The sequence below is a fragment of the Fringilla coelebs genome (assembly GCF_963513975.1).
Source record: "Fringilla coelebs genome assembly, chromosome: 3".
Lineage (NCBI taxonomy): Eukaryota > Metazoa > Chordata > Aves > Passeriformes > Fringillidae > Fringilla > Fringilla coelebs.
Window position 1 is genome coordinate 106,560,123 of NC_140030.1, and position 21,172 is coordinate 106,581,294.

General features: G+C 44.1%; 2 protein-coding genes across 2 annotated transcripts in view; one reads left to right on the plus strand and one right to left on the minus strand.

The window, feature by feature from the left end:
* LIN9 (lin-9 DREAM MuvB core complex component) overlaps window positions 1–7,455 on the plus strand; it is a gene marked incomplete at its 5' end in the record, with an annotated part of 36,660 nt that extends 29,205 nt beyond the window's left edge. Inside the window, 5 exons of the mRNA XM_084202263.1 lie at window positions 907–987; window positions 4,202–4,327; window positions 4,653–4,835; window positions 4,942–5,039; window positions 6,308–7,455. Of these exons, the coding sequence (XP_084058389.1) occupies window positions 907–987; window positions 4,202–4,327; window positions 4,653–4,835; window positions 4,942–5,039; window positions 6,308–6,413 (594 nt within the window). The 3' untranslated portion in view covers window positions 6,414–7,455. The remainder of the gene's footprint in view (window positions 1–906; window positions 988–4,201; window positions 4,328–4,652; window positions 4,836–4,941; window positions 5,040–6,307) is intronic.
* Window positions 7,456–10,130: 2,675 nt separating this feature from the next.
* On the minus strand, window positions 10,131–10,919 carry MIXL1 (Mix paired-like homeobox; the record flags this gene model as incomplete). Its single annotated transcript, XM_084201631.1, has 2 exons — window positions 10,131–10,547; window positions 10,632–10,919. The coding sequence occupies 2 exons, from the start codon at window positions 10,917–10,919 to the stop codon at window positions 10,131–10,133; spliced, it is 705 nt and encodes a 234-aa protein (XP_084057757.1).
* Window positions 10,920–21,172: the final 10,253 nt, after the last annotated feature.

Genomic DNA, 21,172 nt, shown 5'->3' on the forward strand with positions numbered 1-21,172 from the left:
TGGAAATTCCCAGACTATTCCTCATTAGCTGCAAGAGATCCTGGAACAATTTTCTAATTACAATTTGTGGGGGCAAGCAACCTGGCTGCATTAGGACTGAACTTAAAAATCACAAAAGTGATCATGTATAAATGAGATGTGTGTTGAACTAGGAGTTCCTATTTCTCCCAGTCACATGTTTCACTGCTAGGATGCAGTTAACCCCTCTGGAATTTATAAAACCTGAAATTTTTGCTCTGTTTAGTCCAGTAATAAAAGTGTTGCTAGGATTTCTGTCAGGGCCCTGGAATATGAATAGTTTTGGGAGTGATGAGTGTGTTGAAGGTGCTCCCCAGTGTTTCCACTTCAGCCTGCTAGGTCCCCAGGGCAGGAGACACAGGGTATTCCCATTACAAAAGAGGGAAATGGAAAGCACAGAGTTGTTCTGTATAAAATAGATCCAGTCTCTATACCAGGGTTTACTGCAGGAGTTTGCACAAAGAGCTGGTGCTCGGTGGAGGGCACAGCTGAGAGCTGTGTGGGAAAAAAGGTGCAGTAAGGTGAGTGATACTAATTGTAGTATCATGACCATAACACCCTTCGCTCTCCTTCAACCTGTAAAAAGAAAGGTTCTTCAGCCTCTAGCTGACCATAAATCATGTTAGTCTTCCTTTAGGGAATTTCACTTAATGGATTTTAGCACTCAACAATTTAGGGTCCTTGGAATCGCTTTAAAAATCTCTGGAAATTCCATCATTTAATTTTAATTTTAATTAATTTTTATTTCTGCTTCTTAACTTGATCAACAACTGAGAAATACATTTTAAATTATGAAAGAAACAGGTATGGTTTTTTATCTTGAATTTCAATGGCATTTCAAAACTGCTTAAGGGCCTATTCTTTCTAAAAATAGTTCCTTTGTTTTAGACCAGGTTATCGAAAATCCTTATGATCAAGAAGGAGCACATCAAACAATTGAGAGAGATGAACACAGAAGCAGAAAAGCTGGTGAGAATGTTCTCTTTTTTGGTTATTAAAACAGGATATGCTTTAACAGCTAATGCAAATAAGGAGTGTAGTCTAAATAAAATCTGTATTTTGTTTCTTTCTATGACGTGAAATGTCTCTATTATTTTTAAAGACAAGTCAGAGAGATCAGTTGTTTCAAATATGATTCTCCTTTGAAAGAACTCTGCTTTGGAAACTGATTAATGTAAACATCAGGATAGCACATGTCAGTTAACACATAAAGGAAGGAAATACTCTGTACCTTGAGAATTTGGAGTACAAGTTTATATGGTAAGACATTTATGCTAAAACTGTTTTGCAGGTGGTAGATGGTTAATACTCATTTCAGAAATTTTTGTGTAAAGCTCTGAGTGCCCTTGACTGGCCTTTAAAGTTACAGTACCACAGCAGCTACAGTGTAATTAGCAGCAGAATAGTTTTTCTTGCTAACTTTATCTAATCAGCAGTCAGTAAATCAAAATTCTAAGAGTGGCTCTTCTACCACCCATGGCTATAAATTAACTTGAGAAACACTCAGTCTCAGCCTCCTGCCGGCATCCATCCAGGCTTCTGTCTTTGCAGTGTACAGAAGGCTAAAGGTTTGTGGAGAAGAAGGGAAACAATTGGTTTATTTCTTGAAACAAAACAGTTGGGGTTTTTTTTCCATGTAAAATATAAACTATTTGAATGTTGAAAGATGTGACATTGTGGTGAGATTTCTCTTTGTGCCTTCAATGATCACGTGCATGTGTGCATTCTGTTACACTCCTTCCTACTGCCCCATCTCTGTGTGTCTGTAATTTTCTTCTCCTGTGCCATGGTGGTGTTCTTCAAAACCTTATCATTCCAGTTACTACATTATTTTTCCTGTATTTTGTGTGTTAGTAACTAAACTAGATGCAAAGAGAAGCAAGATTAAAACATGTTGTTGCAACCTGCAATTCTGATAATGAAAAATTACCAACTCTTCCTAATTTTTTTTTCTGAGTTATTTGTACATTTGGGAGGTCCATAGGAATGACAGTATCCTTCCTCTAGCAAGAACCTGAGTGTTAGCTCAGCTATTAAGTCATAAATTACCTGTATTGTTACTTTTCTTGGTCTCCTTTTTCCACAGAATTGAAAGAGTAAAAAAGCAACTGGGAAGGAAATACAGCAATAGATGCTAAAATTGCTACATTTTGGCTCATTTGTAATCTGGCTAAGGACCTTGAGATACTTTGACATTCTTCCCTGCTCTATTTCCTTTGAAAACCAGCAATCGTAAAGCAACCCCCATTACTACTCAAGGCTGTCCTGATAAAAATAGAGGATGTGATACCTTCCTATTGGGCCATATTCTTAGCCCATCTTCTAATCCTCTTTGTCCCTTGGCAATCCCATCTGTGTTTGTGCCACTGAGTATGTGTTGTTTCTCCTTTAAAATATATTTGCTTTGAACAAGAAATCTTTTTCTGACCCCATTTCGCTTCAACATCAATACCATACCTGAACTTGAATAAAATTGAATCCTTTGAGTTCATTCAGGTGTACCTTAATTGTCAGACTTTGGTAATAATTCATACATTTGTTGTTTGATAATTGTTAGAGTACCACTGCTGTTTGGTTTAAAGTAATCCTTTTGTGAAGACTTTTGTTCAATGACTGATTCTATATAGAAATAAATGGAACTGACCAAAATCAGAAATGGTACTGATTGTAGGCCCTTATTATCTGGCAATAATAATAAATTTGCATGAGTCAGAGGGTGCCTTCAGAGTAGCTATTAATATATACAACTGTACATTTTTTGTCTAATTTTTCTTGATATCACTCTAGTACAAATCACTGTGTACATAAACCAGTGAACATTTGGATAAACAAGTATAAATGGAAAGGAGGTGCAATGAAAACAAGGTGAAGGTAATGCTGGTTGTCTCAGAGAAGCATCTAGATCCTTGGTGACAGAGGTGTTACCTGCTTCCCTCTACTGAAAGCCATCCATCTCTTGTCAGTTTAGCTGTTCATCACTGTTTCCTGGTCTTGGGTTTTGCCCAGGTCAGAAGTAGTAGTGCTGCTGCTGAGAAATATTTCTTTTGTCATCACTAGCACAGAATGCCCTTAGCCTTTCCTCTCCTACAGGGAATTCATAATTGTCTGCAGCTTCCACAGCTAAGCTGGAGCAGTTCAGTTTGCTCTAAGGGAACTAGTCACTGAAGAAGGTTTGAAAGATCTGATTCTTTATGTTCCACAGCTGCAGAAAGTATGCCAAATTTATACCACTTTCCAGTGAATTCTGAAATTATGGTGTTAGCTTAAAGCCCTGTTGAGTTGGTATTCAGATTTGTAAATCCCTAGAGAGCATCTCAGTGATTAGGTTTAATGGGGAAATTTGAACTGAACTCATAATTGAAACCTTTTGAGTTTTTGACCAGGATTATCCTTATGGAGGCTCTTGACTTTGCAATTTGCTTTATCTTGTGTGTAAAATCTATAGCTACAAGTTTTGCTTGTAGGAAGTACCTGTATCTCAGTCCTATGGCTGGAACTACCTCTAGCTTCTCTTACAAGAGGCAATTTGGAGAGCAAATTTTATAATATATTGTATGTTTTGTTTCAATTTCACAAAAATCACCCGAACAATGTCAGCTGTATTCTGAAAAGAGTGTAAGAAAAAAGGTACTGTATTTTGGTATTTATTCTTTTTGTGGAAAATCGTGCTTACAAAATACTATTACCAAATATAAGCTCTAGTAACTTTCTTTTTTGGCAGAACTGTTAGCTGTAACAGCAGGTGTGTAGCACTGAGTCATCCTCAAGTGACCAATAAGTTACTAGCTAAATGTGCCTCCCATCCTGCAGCAGAGGTGGTTGAGGCCATACTGTCCTGTGCTGTTCCTCTGCTGGCAGGATAGTTCTCTGCTCAGCCAGCAGGGAGAAGCCATGCCCAGCTACTGGAGGAATAAGCAGGTCAAACCACAGTCATCTTCTGTAGGATTTACCACCATAGATGATTGTAGCACTTCAAGAAGGGAGTAAAAGCATGGTTGTTACCTACACACTTTCATCTGGAGTTATAAATAGTCATACTGCATTTTAATATTTTGTATGTTAACTTTTTTTTTTTGACACTGGGATTTCAAATATCTCAGTATTATTTTCAAATAAAACCTCCTTTTGATGAGTTCAGAATCTAGTATTGCATTGACTTTGATTTGCTTTGTGTTTTCCACAGAAATCCTATTCCATGCCAATTGGCATTGAGTTTCAGAGGAGATATGCAACTATTGTTCTGGATCTAGAACAACTAAACAAAGACTTAAATAAAGTTTTGCATAAAGTTCAACAGTATTGCTATGAGGTAAGATTTTGCTGGAATCTCTGTGTACTTGGTGGTTTTGCTCAACCTAATTAGAAAACTGCATTTCCTGGGAATAGGGGGTGGGTGAGGGTCACACTGAAATGAAAATGTTGGTAGCTGTGTTGGATTCCTTCTCTGGAATTTGAGCTGCCTTTGAGCAACACCTTTCCTGATACCAGTGGCCTGCTCTTAAGTAGGCATACATAAAAAAACCCCACTGTGTACTGTACACACACAAACTGTCTTTGAGATCATCTCATTTCACACATCCACCAAATGCAAAGGACATCTTCATTGTTAACTTCTCCCCTTCATCCCTCTGCAGCTTGCTCCTGACCAGGGCCTCCAGCCTGCTGACCAGCCCACGGATCTGAGGCGCAGGTGTGAAGAGGAAGCTCAGGAGGTCGTCAGACAGGCCAATACCTTGTCAACAGGGCAACTCTGTGTGGAGAGTGAAAATTTAACTGATCTTATCTCTAGACTTACTGCAATATTACTGCAAATTAAGGTAAAAAGGTTGCATAAAATAGCTTCTCCTGTACAATATCTAGTATTAAAGCTCTGCCAGTTTTTGTGCTGAACTGTGAGAACATTTTTGTTTTCTTCTTCCACAGTGTCTAGCAGAAGGAGGTGATCTGAATTCCTTTGAATTTAAATCACTAACAGATTCATTAAATGACATTAAGAATTCAATAGACTCCTCAAATATCAGGTATTACTTTTTGAATATTTAATTCCTAATTACATGCTTTGTGATAGTTCTTACTGTATTTTAGAGGTGAACATTGATTGTAATTAAGGGGTTTCATCTGGTAACTTCTACTTACAGGAAGGGTCCCATCTAAAAGGGGGGCTTCCTAAAGCGATTGTGAAATGAGCAGTTTTCTGTTTGAACCTATCAGTGAAGTAACATGTTTTAAAAGAAGTTTAAAAGTGCTAAATTGATGCAGCAACAACTAGACTTTCTTGTTCTTTGGTAATTTATGACAACTAAAAACTTATTTTAGAACATTGTCAGATTTTGAAATCTCACTAGTAATACGAGTATTTTAAACCAGAGAACAGTACAATTTCAATATTCTTTTAGCACACTCAGCCCCTTGTCTGTAAATATCAAAAGGTGGCATATGAGACAATTAGAGGTTCTGAGCAGCTTCCATTGGCAAGATTTTAAGCCAACAGGCAGAAGAGCAGCCATATTGTGCCAGATCAAAGGCCAGTCTAGTCTAGATGGGCCATTTTTCAACAGTTGTCACAAGCAGCTGCCTGAGGAGGCATCATAAAAATAGCAAGAATGTGGTAGCAAGGGAGTGATACTTGTCTGGAGTACCCTGCAGCCTCCAGCAATTTGTGACAAGCATTTTATGCTGCTAAATTATGTCATTTAGAAAATAAATCTAAATTCTAAGTGGTTTTTTATATCCTTACTACTTGTACTGCTACATAATAATGGGAGGCTGTATGCATGAATTTTTAAATTTTTAAGTTTTTTTCCCAAGGATAGTAGGATGACCTTTTGATTTCAATATAGTTATTGAGAAATGCTGTTTTATAGCAATTTTCATTAGGAAAAACAAAACCAAACCTCAAACATTAGTGAAACTTCTTTATTATCAACCCTGCAAATTGCATATTGGAATTGATTCAAGCAAAGAAAGTGATGATGTTTCCATTTCATGGTACTATTTTGGCCATTTTAGCATCTCTTCATAATATTTCAATTTCACTAACTCTGGTCATGTTAAAACCTTACATTAAGAGTTTAAGTCAGTGATTCTTGATTTCTGGCAGCTGTTTGTGCAAGCTGTGTTTTCCCATATTTCTCTGTCAAGTTGCATTTGTATGTACTGTTCTCTGATTCACCTGAATTTTTATACTGGCTAGGCTCACATCTTGATTTTTCACTGCAGAGATTTCAGACATGACTCTTACATATGGGGTTCAGCATTTCTTACTTTTGTTCTTTTTTTCTTCCCATAGCTGTTTTCAGAATAACGTTGAGATCCATGTTGCACATATTCAGAGTGGTCTGAGCCAGATGGGAAACTTACATGCTTTTGCAGCCAATAACACCAACAGAGACTGAAAACTTCCTTTCAAGTGTACAGCAAGTAGTTCTGGAAAATCTTCTTCCTTTCTATAGGCTTCACCAAATACCCTAACTGCCAGAAGATAAGGGAAGAGAAAACCTCTCAGAAAGGATCCTTTTAAATATATTGTACCTGCTTCTTAAGGAAACCAGCGTTACATTAGATTTCTCCATTTGTTATTCACGTGCAGTAGTTTTGCTAACTGGTAATCTCTTAGTAATTGCATTGATTATAGTAAACTTGAAAGCATACTTTCATATAATTTGAACTCGGTTTTTAAAAGTTCAGATGAATTCTGCACACCTCTTGCTGTTGGATCTCCTGGTATGTTAGAAGTGCTGAAGAGGAAATGGCTGGAGTTAGTAGCCACATGGCAGGTCTTTGTTGTGTAAAGCTACACGTCTGTGTAGCTCTTCAGAGCTGCCAGCTCAGCGCTTGGGAAGCCCTGACCTAAGGAAGCAGCAGCAGGATACAGCCAGCAAACTTAAGCTGTAAACTGGAGGATGTTGGGCAGGTCTATCGATCAGTCAATGTCTTGTTGGAACTCTTAATTTATCATAACTTATAGAAGGAGTCTAATGAAGGAATATAAAAATGTAACTGTTAACTTTCCAGAAAGAGATTGGTTATAGCTTTTTCTCTGCACACAGGACAAAAGAAGTGTTTTAGGTGGTATTTTATATAAGTGACTGGTTAAACTTACTGTTTTTCCAAATTCTTGTTTGTTTTGCACAAGTTTTAAATTAGATTACTGGTTATTCAACAGTACCCACCATATATAAATATGAAGATTTTTATAATTAAAGATAACCAGTGAGGTAAACTGCAAAAATAAGAAGTGATAGCCTGCCTATACCTTTTGGAATGTTAATCTTGTAAAAAGTGTGTATTGGTTTGTTTAAATAGTCTTGTAAAGCTTCTGTGTAATGAATTGTTTCCAGATTTGGATTTTCAGAGATAGCTGTAGAGATGTTTTTGATTCTTTTAGATGCCTCATTAAATAAGGTCTTTTATATGTTAATGTATAAAGAATATGTAAACAGGATTATTTTCAATTTTAAAATTTTGTATAGTTTAAAGATGCTTCGGTATTCTGTGTTGGTATTGTGCCACTGCAAAACTTTAGTGCAGAGTTTATATTTAGCTAAATTTGTTCTGTTAATTAAGAGAAATGCATAAATCTTTTATTCTCAATGAAATTTGTAACTGAATAAATTGACCTATGAGAGTTGATATATTTCACAAAAATGCAAAATTTCTTGCAGATGGTCTCAGGTAATTTTTTTAAGAGAAGCTAATTGCTGAAAATGAAATGATATGAGGATGAGGTAAGTAACTGTTTTAAAAGGTATTTTAAAAATTTACAAGGGATACTATAAAATAATGATAAACAGTAATTTAGCTGAGTTACCCAGGAAAACTTACCTCTCATAGTGCAATAGAACATCACAGTGGTCCCTGCAGTTGCTTTTGTAATTATATCACTTGTTATTTTGTGGTGTTACCATCTGTTTGATAAAGAAGACAGAAAGGAGTCCTCTCCCACCACCTTTTTCATGTAAACAGAAAAAGGTGCCAAAGCCTAATTTAAGGTACATAAATTTAGTCAGGCAGGAGGGAATCAGCTCTACAGCTAACTCAGGAAGAAGGAACCATCCCCTTGCACCCCTGTACTCAGGTGCCTGCTGCTCCCTCTGCTCTGATCCCATCCTGCTGTTGGGGCTCAAGCTCAGCATGTGCACTGACTGCTTTTGAGGAGCAGGATTTCCAGTAGGAAACACCAGGAGGGTCATTTGGCCCTGTTGATAGCAAACATCCCAACTTGAGGGGGAGACAAGATTTAGGAACCTGCTTTTCATGACAACCTTTTATCCTACTGGACACAGAATACATTGCAATAACCACCACACTCCAATCTCAATTCTGATTCCTTAGGTATGATGGTTTTTACATGTGGATACTTAAATGTGCTCTCCAGTATGTTTTCTGTTGCTGTAGGTTTTTTAATTACTGGAGGGTAGTATAGCATAGAAGGATCTGTCATTTGTGATTAGCCAATTCCCTTTACATGCCATTTGTCCCACTCATGTAGGCAATATGTATGTACACATCTTTTCTTTTCTTTAAAGGCTGAATTTCTCCTTGCTTACTGATGTGTTGGGTCAGAGTTGGTGTTGAATCTTGGTGACAGTGACAAATCCAACTGCTTTTGCTGAGTGTGCCCCAAGCATAGCAGGAGTCTCAAGAGCTCACTGCAACAACCATACATGAAGTCTGCAGAACAAGTTACTTTATTATAATCAGTAAACTTGAATTTACCCTGAGCCCCCAGGAGACCATGGTCTCATTTTCTGTCTCTTCCTGCAAGTGCTTCTCTCCTGGGGTTTGCCTGATCCCCTGCATAGCACCCAAGTCCACTTGGGACAGATGGTGCCTGAGGTAGGTTGGTTGGTTTTTGGTTCATGTTTTTTTCAAGGATTGTTCTGGGGTTTTTTTGATGGAGAGTACTAACCAGCAACCCTGCCATGCCGCTTCTCCTTGCAGTCGAAGCAGAGTTCAGCTGTCCCAGATCTCACAAACACAGGTATGTTGTGGGGTGGGATTTTGTGCATTGGTAACCTTTTTCTGTGGGGCATGATTCCTGGTACAGGGTATTTCTCCCACCAGTGCATGGGTCATTTTTCCTGTGCTTCTGGCATTTGGGTGCTTTTCCATAACTTACAACTTGCTCTGCTAGGCTCTGAAGTACTGTTTTGCAAGCAGGAAGAATCAGCCTTATGCTCAAAATACGTACAGAGTAGAGAGTCCTTTCTCGATAAATTGAATTAGAGGAGAGACTTCTGTGGTTACTGATTTTGCCATTTTCAGTGCAGAGCTATTCAGCCCGCGAGTGATCATATGAACAGCTTCTGAGTAATTCCTGCCTACAGCTAAAGCACCCTTACAGTGTCCACAAAATACTCCCATTTCTCTTAGTTTAACATTACCTTGGCTTAAGTGGCAGACTGGAGGCTTTTGTCTGAGCACTTGAGATCTGGGCATTTGTATTACTTAGGCCAGACATTTCCATTTTCATTTAGGGGTGGGGGTGTTTGTTTAGGGCAGATTTAAGACAAACATTGACAGAGAAAATTTAAGGCAGTTTCTGTAACCTGTCTCTTGGGCCCCTTAGGTCTGTTACCAACATCTGAACTGCAGCCGTAGCTCTCCAGACCTGGGAGGAGAACCTGCAGCTGATATCTACCGCTTCCCTACCCCACTGTCAGCCAAGGTAAGAAACCTTGCCCCTGCACCATGTACACACACAAGCAGATCAAAAATGTAAACCTTTATTTTCTTTTCCTTGGTCAAAAATCCCCGACAGACCATCATTCTTTTTTATCACTAGCCCCCACCCCCAAAACACAGTGGATTTGGGTTAGCTTTTTGGCTAAAGAAGGTTAAATAGATATACTAAACATGATACAAGAAAGCTTTAAATACAGTGTAAAAAGATGCCCTCAGCTGATGGAGCCGACCCGTATCTTTCTTAAATAAATAGGTACAATCAGTTACTACCGGATAAAGTGCAACAGTGGCAGAGCAGCAGTGAGGTAGCGCGGTGTGTGACTGCTCCCCGCCCGAGCAGCGGGACGGGGTCCGGCGGGAGGGCTCCGCAGCCTTTAACCCGCCCGGTTAACCCCCGCCCGGGCCGCGTCCCGCCGCGGCGGCGCTCAGAGGGCGCGGAAGGCGCCGAGCGCGTTCTCCTCCCACTCCGAGCCCGACTCCGAGTAGCCGCTGGTGTCCTCGGCGTCCGACACGGGCGAGTACTGTCCGCAGAAGGCGCGGGCCGGCGGGAAGGGGCCGGCGGCGCTCCCCGCGAACGGGCCGGGCTCGGCCCCGCCGGGCTGGCCGGGCGGGAAGCCCTCGAAGCCAGGACCGGGGGGGAAGCCGGCGGCCGGCGGCCACGCGTAGGGGGCCGAGCCGTCCTCCGTCCGGGCCGCCCCGGAGAGGGCGCAGCGGGGCCGCTGTGGGGCGCGCAGGGCGGCGAAGCGGGGCGGCCGGGGGCAGCCCGGCGGCGGCGCGGCGGGGCCGGGGCGGGGCGGGCCCCGCTGGCGGCGGGACTTGGCGCGGCGGTTCTGGAACCAAACCTGGGGAGAGAGGGCGGCGGTGAGCGCGGCGGGGCGGCCCCGGCGCGGCGGCGGGCGCGGCACGGCCCGGCCGGCGCCCCTCACCTGGATGCGGGACTCGGGGATCTGCGTGGCGTCGGCCAGTTTCTCCCGCAGGTAGATGTCGGGGTACATGGTGTCCTGGAAAACCAGCTCCAGCGTCTCCAGCTGCGCCGCCGTGAAGCTGGTCCGCTTCCGACGCTGCGAGGCCGCCGGCGCCCCCTCCGACGGCTCCGCCGGGGGAAGCGCCCTGAGGGCGGGCGAGGCCGGGCCGGGCCCGCCGCCCCCCGCCCACCTGCCCGCGGGGAAGGCGGGCGGCTCCGCCGGGGGCTCCCCGAAGCGCAGCGCGGCCATGGCAGCGGCGAGGAGGGGGCTCGCACGGCCAGCCGCGCTTTATAGCCGGGGAGGGGGCTCGGCAGGGGCGGGGGTTCGAGGGGGCGGCACGGCCCCGCGGGAAAGGTGAGCTCCGGGCACCCCGCCGGGCTCCGCGCCCCGGGCTGCCGGTGGGGTGCCCGACTTGGGGCGGCCCCTGCCTTGCTCAGCCCAGAGGAGTTAGTGATGCCCTCTGCGTGCCTGACGGGGGTGGGTGATGGCTGGCAGCCCTCGACTCCCCGCCCGAAAGATAGACAGCAGGAGGGAGAAGGGAGTGGGCTTTGCATCCGCAAAACAACTGGGTGCTGGCAGTTTGGCACTCCGGAGAGGACCGGAGCAACGGCTGGCTTATTTCTAATACATCATCTGAGCTGGTGGGGTTATGGAGTTCACTCCCTCTAGTTATTGGTGTGGAGGTAGATTCTCTCGAGCAGCTGACTGCTTTGGCAAGTAATGGATCGTGCATGGTGTGAGACATAAAGCAAACAGAAGTTATCTCTTCCCGTGGTCGCGACTGCTCCGCTTGCAGGGCTTCACTGCCAGCTGTGCGGGTGGTGTACAGATTCCTGCTGCTGCTGCAAAAACATCTCTTTCTTTTTAAGATGCGCATTAATTGCACCTGGAGAGCCAGGGCAGAGGCAGACGTTGCTGTCATCACCTTTTCCACCTCTTGCTAATGCCTTTACACATCACACTGGCACATCCGTATGATTCTGCCAAAATTGATTCCCAGACAGAGAGGTCTTGTGCTGAAACCTCAACAACACCAAGGCACTTAAAATGGTTTGTCCTTGTATTACTGTTTACAACTGTCTCCCAAGAAAAATTACTTTGTACAGAAAATCATGTTAAAATTGTTAAAAGCTGTTTTTAGAAGTTTTGTTCCTAAAACATTTGTACCTTTGTGCTTTTACATGTGCAGCAGTCCAGGTGCTTTCATGACTGAAGTTTCCCAAGCTCATGGGCACACAGCAGTCACACCCATGAGACTTAAACAATGATCTCAGTTAGCAGTGTAACGAGAGGGCAAAGTGATGAGAAAGGGCATAGGTGAGTTTTGATCCAGAAAGCACAGACAGCATTATTTAAGATTTCTAGTGAGAAACTCATGGAGAGTTGAATCACTCTTCAGATTGCTTGCAGATTTAGAAGATGCCACAGGTGGCAGCAAAAGAGAATTATTCCAGATTATATTTATGTGATGAATGTTTTATTGTATTTTACATCAAATAATATTCCGTAAAACATAGCAGAGGTTTCTTTCCTGAAGGATTTAATCCTGCTTGGAATTATGCCATTATAAGAATATAGTTTCTAGGCTTTGGTTAAGATTGATGAAGGCTGCCAGACAGAGAGAACAGGTTTTTGAGGGAATGTGTTTTTTCTCAGACAGACGTGTTTTTCTTTCAGCAGCAGCCCAGGCTTAAGGAGCTGCTGGCACCACAGGCCCCCCACTGTTCACCCCTGTCCTGATGCCTTCCCTTTAGCTGAACATGTGTCAGTCCACACAGTGTGCTCAGGGAATTAACCCAAGTTAAATTAACTGTACAGGAACAACAGTTGGGGTTGGTTGTTTGGGATTTTTCAATCCAGATCTGGGATTCCTACCTATGAGTTACCAATACCCCCAGGATGGCTGTACAAGTGAGGGAACATGCCAGGTGGAGCAGGAGGGAGATGAGGGGATCCCATCTGGGGTTCTGCCCCAGCTGGACCTGATTCTGAGCTAGCAGAGAACAAAACTGAGACAGACTGCCCAGGAGCATGGTGGTTTTCAGTGTCAGACTCCCCATTAAGACAGCTGTCAATGTATATTGAACAGATACTCAGGAAAGAGTGAGTACTGGGAGCTAATAGACCTGTTCCCAACTCCTAAATCTGGAAATGGGCTGACTCTTTGATCTCTGACTGCTGTGACATCCTTCAGACCAAAAGCCTCCTCGGTTGCCTTGCCCTTTATGGTTCCAGAGGTGTTCCAACAGCTGTCATGTGACAGTAGCTGACAGGCTTCCCGTGGTGAGGAGGAAAACAGTGAGGCTTCCCAGGCCTGAAAACTTTTCATTGGGAGACACAGATGTAACAATTATAGACTTTTTAAAAGTCTACATTGTTACAATGAAAGTAAAATATCTTCCACACCCTACATTTTGTAACATTCCATGTTGTCCGTGGATGCAGTGTGACCCGTGGCTCTCCCCTGTGGAATAGGGAACCCTGTGTGAGTGAATGGTGGGCAAAACCCTTGGTGCAGCCCAGGACTGCACACACAGGGCCCTGGATGTGGGATTCCCACTCAGACTCTTCATCACCTGGCTGCAGACAATTGTATTTTCTGAGTGGATGAGACTGCTCTGAGCAGGTCAGGCTCTGCTGCCTGTCTGCAGGCGCTGACTTCTGTTTACTTCTAGTCTGCCTCAGTTTCCCTGTCTGGGCTGGCTGGCATGTTCATATATTTTGGTGATGAGTTTTCTGCAAAGCAATTCTGGAGCAAGACCAGAGCCCAGGAATTATATTTTCCCTTTCCTGTTGCTCAGAGCATCACACACTAATTTTTTGTCCGTGGGATTCTTGTGGCCACCCTTGTGTATTGGCTTGGTTTGAAACAGGTCTAAGATTGAATAAAAGCCACGGGGACAGTACTGATTGTAAAGGAGTGTGCTGTGCTGTTAGGTGGACATCAGAATAGAAGGCTTCTGCCTCCTCCCAGGCAAGCAGGATGGCATGAAAGACAGCTCCTTGCTTCCTTCTAGCAGTTCTCTCCCCTCCCAATGCTGGCATACTTCTCCACAGCTCCCACAGGGAATCATCCCACTGATGTCCTAAAAGTTGTGCCTGTGGGGTATTGCAGTGTGCCTCCTGCAGCAAGGAAAAAGTGCTGTGTCTGGATTCAGGGGAGTTTCCTTTCCCTGACAAGTACTTTTCCACCCCGCTGTGCCCCTTGTAGTCTGACAAAGAAGTTTCTGATGCCTTGTAGGTGCCAACATCTGCATGGAGTCATACCCAGGTAAGGGCTGGAAGCGTTTAGAAGACATTCAGTTTTGTCCCTTCCTGTTTTGTAGACTTGCTTTTATTTATATCCCACTAAGGCAAAAAGGGGGATTTTATGTCTTCCCTCAAGAAGCAGAAGCTGTGACACAAGTCCAGAAGTGGCTTGATTTTTGAAATTAAGATGGCAAAAACTGAGAGAGCTATCTCTAAAAGAAAAGCAGACTGCCTTGTGTTGATATGAAAAATTACAGGCTGCTTCTGAAGCTGTTTACAGTGATCTTCACTTTGTTTGTCAGGAGAGAAACTTCCTGTGCTTTTGTATATGCTGGGAGTGCCTCAGCACTGAGGCATCTGTGCCAAGAGGACTCACAACACAAAATGTGCCTGAACCTGCAATAAAGCAGTTCTAAGCTTCAGCTGGAGAACACGCTCTCACATCACTGCTGCCAGCTCTGAGCATCCAGCAAGGGCAAGACAGGCTGTGAAGCACCAAGGTTGTGGAGAAGCAGGGGAAGATAGGCCCTGTGGTGAGTTTTCCAGCTAGATGGCCCTTCAGCCTTTTGCATGTCAAGCTGGGGAGGTTCTCTCAGGCTCTTGGGGCTACAAAGTCATCTTTTAAATGTGCAGTTGAAGATCCTGCTTTATGTGACTTGAGGAACTGGAGCTTGGGAAGCATCCCAGAATGCAGTGTGACATGCAGTCATGGCTTTGCTGACAAGACAGACACGCCCCTTGAAATAACTAACATGTGAGCAGTTCTGCTGCTCAGTCCTGGAGGGCATGGGACACCTGGGGTTTTGCCATGCAGTGATTTGTAACCAGCTGGGCAGCCTTGGCTGTGTCCAAACTCCTCTGGTTTGATGTCACATCACCCTATTCCTTCTAGGACCCTGCAGGGACACTGTTTGTGCACAGTCTTTTGTCATTCCAGCAAGGTTTGTTGTTTTTTTCTTTTTGGTAGCTGTCTTCAACATGAATTCTCTGGTCACTAAACCCAAGAATGAGGTTTTTAGAAGGGAGATTTAGTAGTCTCTTGTCAACCTGAGTAAGTTTGCAAAGATTTGGTATCTTGGAGATCTCAATTTCTACACCAGTTTTAATTGAAATTGGCCGAAAAGTTAAAATCTTATCACAGAATCATAGAAAGGTTTGGGTTGGAAAGGACCTTAAAGATCATCTAGTTCCAACCCTCTGCCATGGGCAGGGCCACCTTCCACCAGGCCAGGTTGCTCAGAGCCCCCATCCAACCTGGCCTTGAGCACTTCCAGGGATGGGGCAGCCACAGCTTCTCTGGGCAATCTGTGCCAGTGCCTCACCAGCCTCACAGTAAAGAATTTCTTCCTAATACTTAATCTAAACCTCAAATCTCACTTTGAAGCCATTTACCCTTGTCCTATCACGACATGCCCTTGCAAAAAGTTCTTCTCCCTGTATTAGGAGACTGACCAAAAAAAAGGGACAGTGGTCACACAAACCTGATTTCATTAATTTAGAGAAAGTTTAAGAAAAAATAAAACCACATTTTTGCTGTTAAGACTAAAGTTTAAGTTATCCCTGGATAGCTTGTCCCTAAAGAAGCAATCCCTGGATAATTATCCTACAAATTAAATTAATTGTAATCCAGACACGTTCTTTATGGTTGCATATATAACTACATTTGCTCCAGAGTTTCTGCTGGCAGGAAAATACCATATAATTTCCAGCTTCTCTAGCAGGGCCCTGATAGCAAAAATTGTTAATGCATGCAAGGCTTAGGTTTTGAGGTTTTTTCATTCTGCCTAAGAGGAAATCTTTATATGAATACTTAATTTCCCTTTGATTGCTTCTAGTCATTGTGACAAAGCTCTTTACAACCTCGAAATGCTTTTAGAGGTTTATCAGGTCTTCCCAGTGTATAGACACAAGGTCTATCTATTGAGGCCCATCCAGGCTTTTAGGTAGAGTTCTGAGATCCTGCAATGATGTCATGTTTTTAATTTAGAGTTGTCATTTTTCTAGTCCTTACATCTTTAACAAGGAAGAGCTTGAGCAGGGTGGGCTATGTATAGTCCTCACTCTGGCATGGTTTGCAGGTGCCTTGAAATGTATTCTTGAAAGGCCTGAGCTGCCTATCCATTGTGGGTATTCAGCTGTGTCCCTGAGAGCCCCTCCTTGTGCAGAGAAGAGGGGGCTTGCCTTGCTGCTCAGCCCAGGGAGTGTGTTCAGCTCCAGCTGGGACACAGTGAGGGGGATACAGCCGGTGTCTCACTGCCAGGTCAGAAATGGGACTTGGCCATGCTCCAGGCTGTCCCAGTGGGTGTCCAGGTGCCTGAGCACTGGGGAGTGAAAGGGAGATGGTGCTGTCACAGTGTCCTGAGTGTGCCCTCGACCAAGGGGCTGGGCTGAACCCTTTCATCACTTTTGTGCTGTTACCAAAGGTACACTGGGCACATCTCCAGCGCGATGGAGCCCATGGAGAGCCAGAACAATGTCAGAGCCTGGTGATAGCAATCTCCTGGTGATAGCACAGGTCATTTCAGATCACCAGGCTTGCCCAGCAGCTCTGTGCACAGACAGAGGGTTAAAATAAATGCAATGTACAAGAGGTCATGTTCTCTCTGAAAGATGCCTGCCTTGCTTGGCTCAGACCTGGCCAACTCTGTATATGCACGATCTGTTTTCCTTTGAACATTCAGCTGCCGCGTCCCCTCGGCTCTGGCCACGAGGAACTAATAGTATGTTGTGACTTTAGCCCTGTGCTTAGGAGGGGGATGTGACTTGGTGGGGTGAGCCATTTCCTGGGAGGTGTGAGACGTGACTTCAAGACCTGGTGGTGCCATTCGTGTATTCTGCTCCGAGGAGTTGATAAGAGCTTCAGACACACAGAGAGCCTTGAAGGAAGCGCTGGTGGAGGCTGGGAGGCGCAAAAACCCAGCGAATGCATATGAAAAGATCAAGGGGCTGTATTTGCTAAATCCCAGCAGCAACAGGTCTGGGGCAAGATGCCCAGGTTCAGAGAGGACCCAGACACAGCAACAGGGCAAAAGCAGAGTATGTCTGATGGCTGGCAGCTGGCTCCCTACCATGGGAGGGAGAGGAAGATTCAGGGTTTGGGAGTGGAAGGGAGATAAGAGCAAATGGTGGGGGTGGGAAGAGGGAAAGGGCAATAGGGAAAAAGCTACCTGGAGACAGGAGGGCCTGGTTGAAAGAGCATGGGATGTTTAGTGTTGGATTTAAATATACTTAAACCTCAGCTTAACTTTGGGTCTTGAGATACATTCACCCTGCCACCCTCAGGATATCTGACCCTCACTGATGCTTCTGTAGTGAGGGGACAGTCACACCGAGTTTGCTGTGGCAGCAAACCCTAGGCTTAAACAAAATCCTTGTTGCAATTCCTCTGTGTGCCTTCTCTGATTTTACATTTATATTTAAATCGTGAGAGAACCTTAAGCTTCTATTTAATAGATTTTACTGTAGTGCTTTGCTTACTCACATGCTCTGAACAAGGTCATGCCCAACTCTTAGAGATATTTTCCTTAATGAAGATTTGCTGAGAACTGTTGGTGCAGGTGGTTGTGTATACAAAATAACAGCACTATCCAAACTCCCAAGAATGTTTAATTAATTTACTGTGAAAGCAAAGGAATATATTTGCAGATGAAGAAAAAAAAGAAGAAAGATGATAAGAACAGAGCTAAGGGAAAAGACAGGACCATGTTTTCCTCCTTTTCATTCAGCACCTACTTAGGAGAGGCAGCCTGCCAGGGTGCAGATAGGATATACACACAGAGTAGGGCAGGCAGGGTGATGGATAGCAAAGAGGCCACATTCTCCTCTAACAGCCCTGGATAACAGCATGAAAAACTCCAAACAGTCCCCTCTCTTCCCTCTTCAGGCTCCTTAACCTTAGTAAGCAGTATTAGAGCATTGTTTTCTACCTTTTCTTGGCAGGCTCTTAAACCCTTATCATCATCCCCTGCATGTGGTAAGCTCTTCCTTCTACTCCAACTTAACAAATGAGTCACAAGAGTCTGTTTCTGTCTTGCAGTGTTTGGTATCTGAGAGCATGAGCTGCTGAAATTAATGGATTTTTATGTAAATGTTTGTTTGTTTTGTTTTGTTTGTTACAGCTTGTGTCTCATGGTTATTGAGAAAAGGATCCAAATGTGAAGCAAGTTTTATTCCAATGGTTTAAAACCAGAAGACAATACACCAGAACCAGAACTGGATGCCTGTTATAATATGAACACAAACCCACGATCTTTCTCTGCCCTTGGCTGCCCTGGTGCTATTAAAATCCACCAAGTTTTCCCTCTCTGAGTGGGACTGCCTGGAGAATCCTTCATCTGGCTTCCCTGTGCTTCCCTGCTGCTTCTCAGGCATGTGCCAAGGTCAGTGCTCTGGCTTCAGCCTAATCATTCATTCTAAATGAATTCTCATCAGTTCTGGAGATGGGGGACTTTTAGTCTCATGTATCATAACATTTACAACAAAAAATACCATTTTGGTTTTGCTCTTTCATTTTTTTCTGGGCTCTTTAATTTTAAACATTTTCAAGCCTCTGTAAAGTCTGGAAGATTTTCAGGTTTAACATGTGGATGGAACATGGGAAGTTTCACCTGAGCTGGGGTTTTGCAGTTGATCATTAAATCAGCAGTACCACATGATCATAGCTGGGGAGTGCAGTGGTTACTATGCCATTTGATAAAGTTATTCTCTTCTGTGCATGAACTGACTCATATTTCTTTGTTATTTAAAGTCAAATTAAAAAGAAGTGCCACGTAACACACTCGTAGGCATTATTTCCGTGGGTTATCCTGACTTTTGTGAGCCCACAGCACAGTTTTCTGGTGCCTGACTCACAGAGAAGCTCCATGAATTTGCACAGATCAGCATCTCCATTCTCCTCCCCCACTGTCCTGTCCCCCTGCCTCAGCCATCCCAGATAAGTTGTCCTGTGTGTTGGATCACTCCTCTGGCAAAGGCCCTCTCTGAAGCATGTCCCTGCCTCCAGCCTGCACCCCTGCCCCCTGGGCTGCCCTGCTCATTCTCTCACTCCCATTTTACATGACAGCTGGTTTTCTTCCCCTTTTATTCAAGCTCAACTCCTTGGCTTTTATTTCTGGCAGGGTTATTTTTCTATTTGACTTTGGCTCTGTTTGCCAAGGCCACACCCTTGTCACCTCCTGATTCTGATCCTCTCCTTTGTTGACTAAAGGTCTTCCTCTCCTTCCTTTTATTGGTACTTTTATCTCTTTCTCCATTATCTTTTAGTCCCCTTGATTCTTACCCCTCTCTTTTACGTATGACCAAGCTTGTTTTAGATATTACTTGAGGGATTTAAGACTTTTCTCTCCTTGACAGCTTTTCTTCCCTGCCCCTGGAAGGCTCTCTGTGCTGCTGGACACATGGCAAAAGAGCAAATGCATTTATTGCTGCAGATGGGACAACTGCAATCCAAGGTGGAGAGTGACTCTGGGCAGGGGTGATCTCAGCAGATCTCTACTGCCATCTTAGCCACCCCCCACATCTTTTGAAGACCACATTTTTCCTCTTTTGCAGTCACATCTTTGCAGCTGGGATACCTCTTACCTAAGGTATTTGAGGTAAGAGGAGGTTTAAAGGAATGCTGAGGGTTTGCTGCAGGTCTGAGGGATCAAAAAAGAGTGCAGCAGCATCATAGTGTGGCCTCTTTTGTCACTCACTGACAATGCCTGAAATATGGCTGTAGACAAAATATTTATGACAGTGGCTGGAAATTGCAAAGCTGGGCAGGATATCACATCTATCACAGCATCACCTGGGTGTTTTACATCGTGTGTGTCTTGATCAGTGCCAGCATAGCAGTGTTCATAGTTTTCTGGTTTTCTGGCATTTCAGAAGCATTGTATTTCTCTCAAATTTTGCCAGGATAAGGGCAGAAGTGAGAAGATAATGAGTTTTCTTTGATTAATCTCACTTGGTTAAGCTCTCCTTCCTCTGTGTTTTGTATTTTTATCAACTAAGGCAGCAAAAATCCTGGCATCTACAAAGCAGTTCACGATAAACAAGGAACCTGCTGCCACTAAAAATCCTAACAGACCAAGGACTGATCCTACCTGCCCACAGAGCTTGATTTTGCATCTCTTCAGCCAAATGGTGATCTTTGCTCTGGCTGCATGGAGCAGACTCCTGCTTTAGGGATCAGGATAATTCCTAAGAGCCGCACAGGTGTCAAACCAAGCAAACCCGCCCTGCATGTTGCACTCTCTGCTCATCTACTCGACCTGACCTCCTTTATTCCAAACAAGTCTTTGCATTTCAGATTTCCACAGCAGCAAGCTGCCATTAACAGTGTGTGACCGAGTCTGGGCTGTCCAAACACCCCCATCAAATGCCACTGTCACTTGCCTGTGACCCCAGTGCTGAAGAGCAGGTGCATGGCACACTGGCCAAGACACACAGGGCTGTTCCTAGAAGATGCCTGTTCCAGAACTGGACTGGTGCCTGCTTCCTGCTCTCCAGGCCTTTATGTAATCTTGAAGCAGTGCAGCTTCACCAGGTTCCTTTGTCTAGCCAAAGTGCAAAAGCTGTTTTCAGGTGGGAATTTTCCTTAGGACTGTGTAAAATGTGTAGGCACAAAGTGCTGCAAAAGACCAGGTCATTCATTCCAGGTCTGAGTGAGTTCTTTCCCTGTCTGCACTTCCCAGGGTCACTTCTCAAACTCTGGCCCATGTTTTCAGCAGCTGGAGAAACCATCAACCACATCACACAAAAGTAAAGACTTAGTCACTTTTTTTTTCTTTTTTTATTTTCCCCCACAACAGAAGGAGAGCCACTCCTGTGAAACCCCGTCCAGATCTGTGGGTCCAGGTTGCTGGTTTTCTCCATGTAGGCATGTAAAAATCATGAATTGTGAAAAAAGGGGTGACAAAGAGCTCTTTGGAGCACTTGCAGAATAACCATAATTTAGATAATGGCAATTTTTCTTTCTCTGGGTAAAGTCTGAGCCATTTGGGAGTTGATCATTGAACATTGATATGAACAGGAAGGGGAGCATAACATAAAGAGGATAGCAACAACCCTGAGGCTGGGAGACTTGTGTGGCTGCTGGTGTCATGTGCTGTAGCAGAAATTGGTTTGAGATTTTGGAAGGGGAAGCAGTGCTGGTCAGTCCTGGCTGCTGCGCCGGGGACGTGCTGATTCAATGGCCCCAAGGATAGTGCGTTTTGCAGCAGAGAGGAGGCTCATGTCTGTGCAGCTTTCAGGAGGAGTTGTGCCCTCAC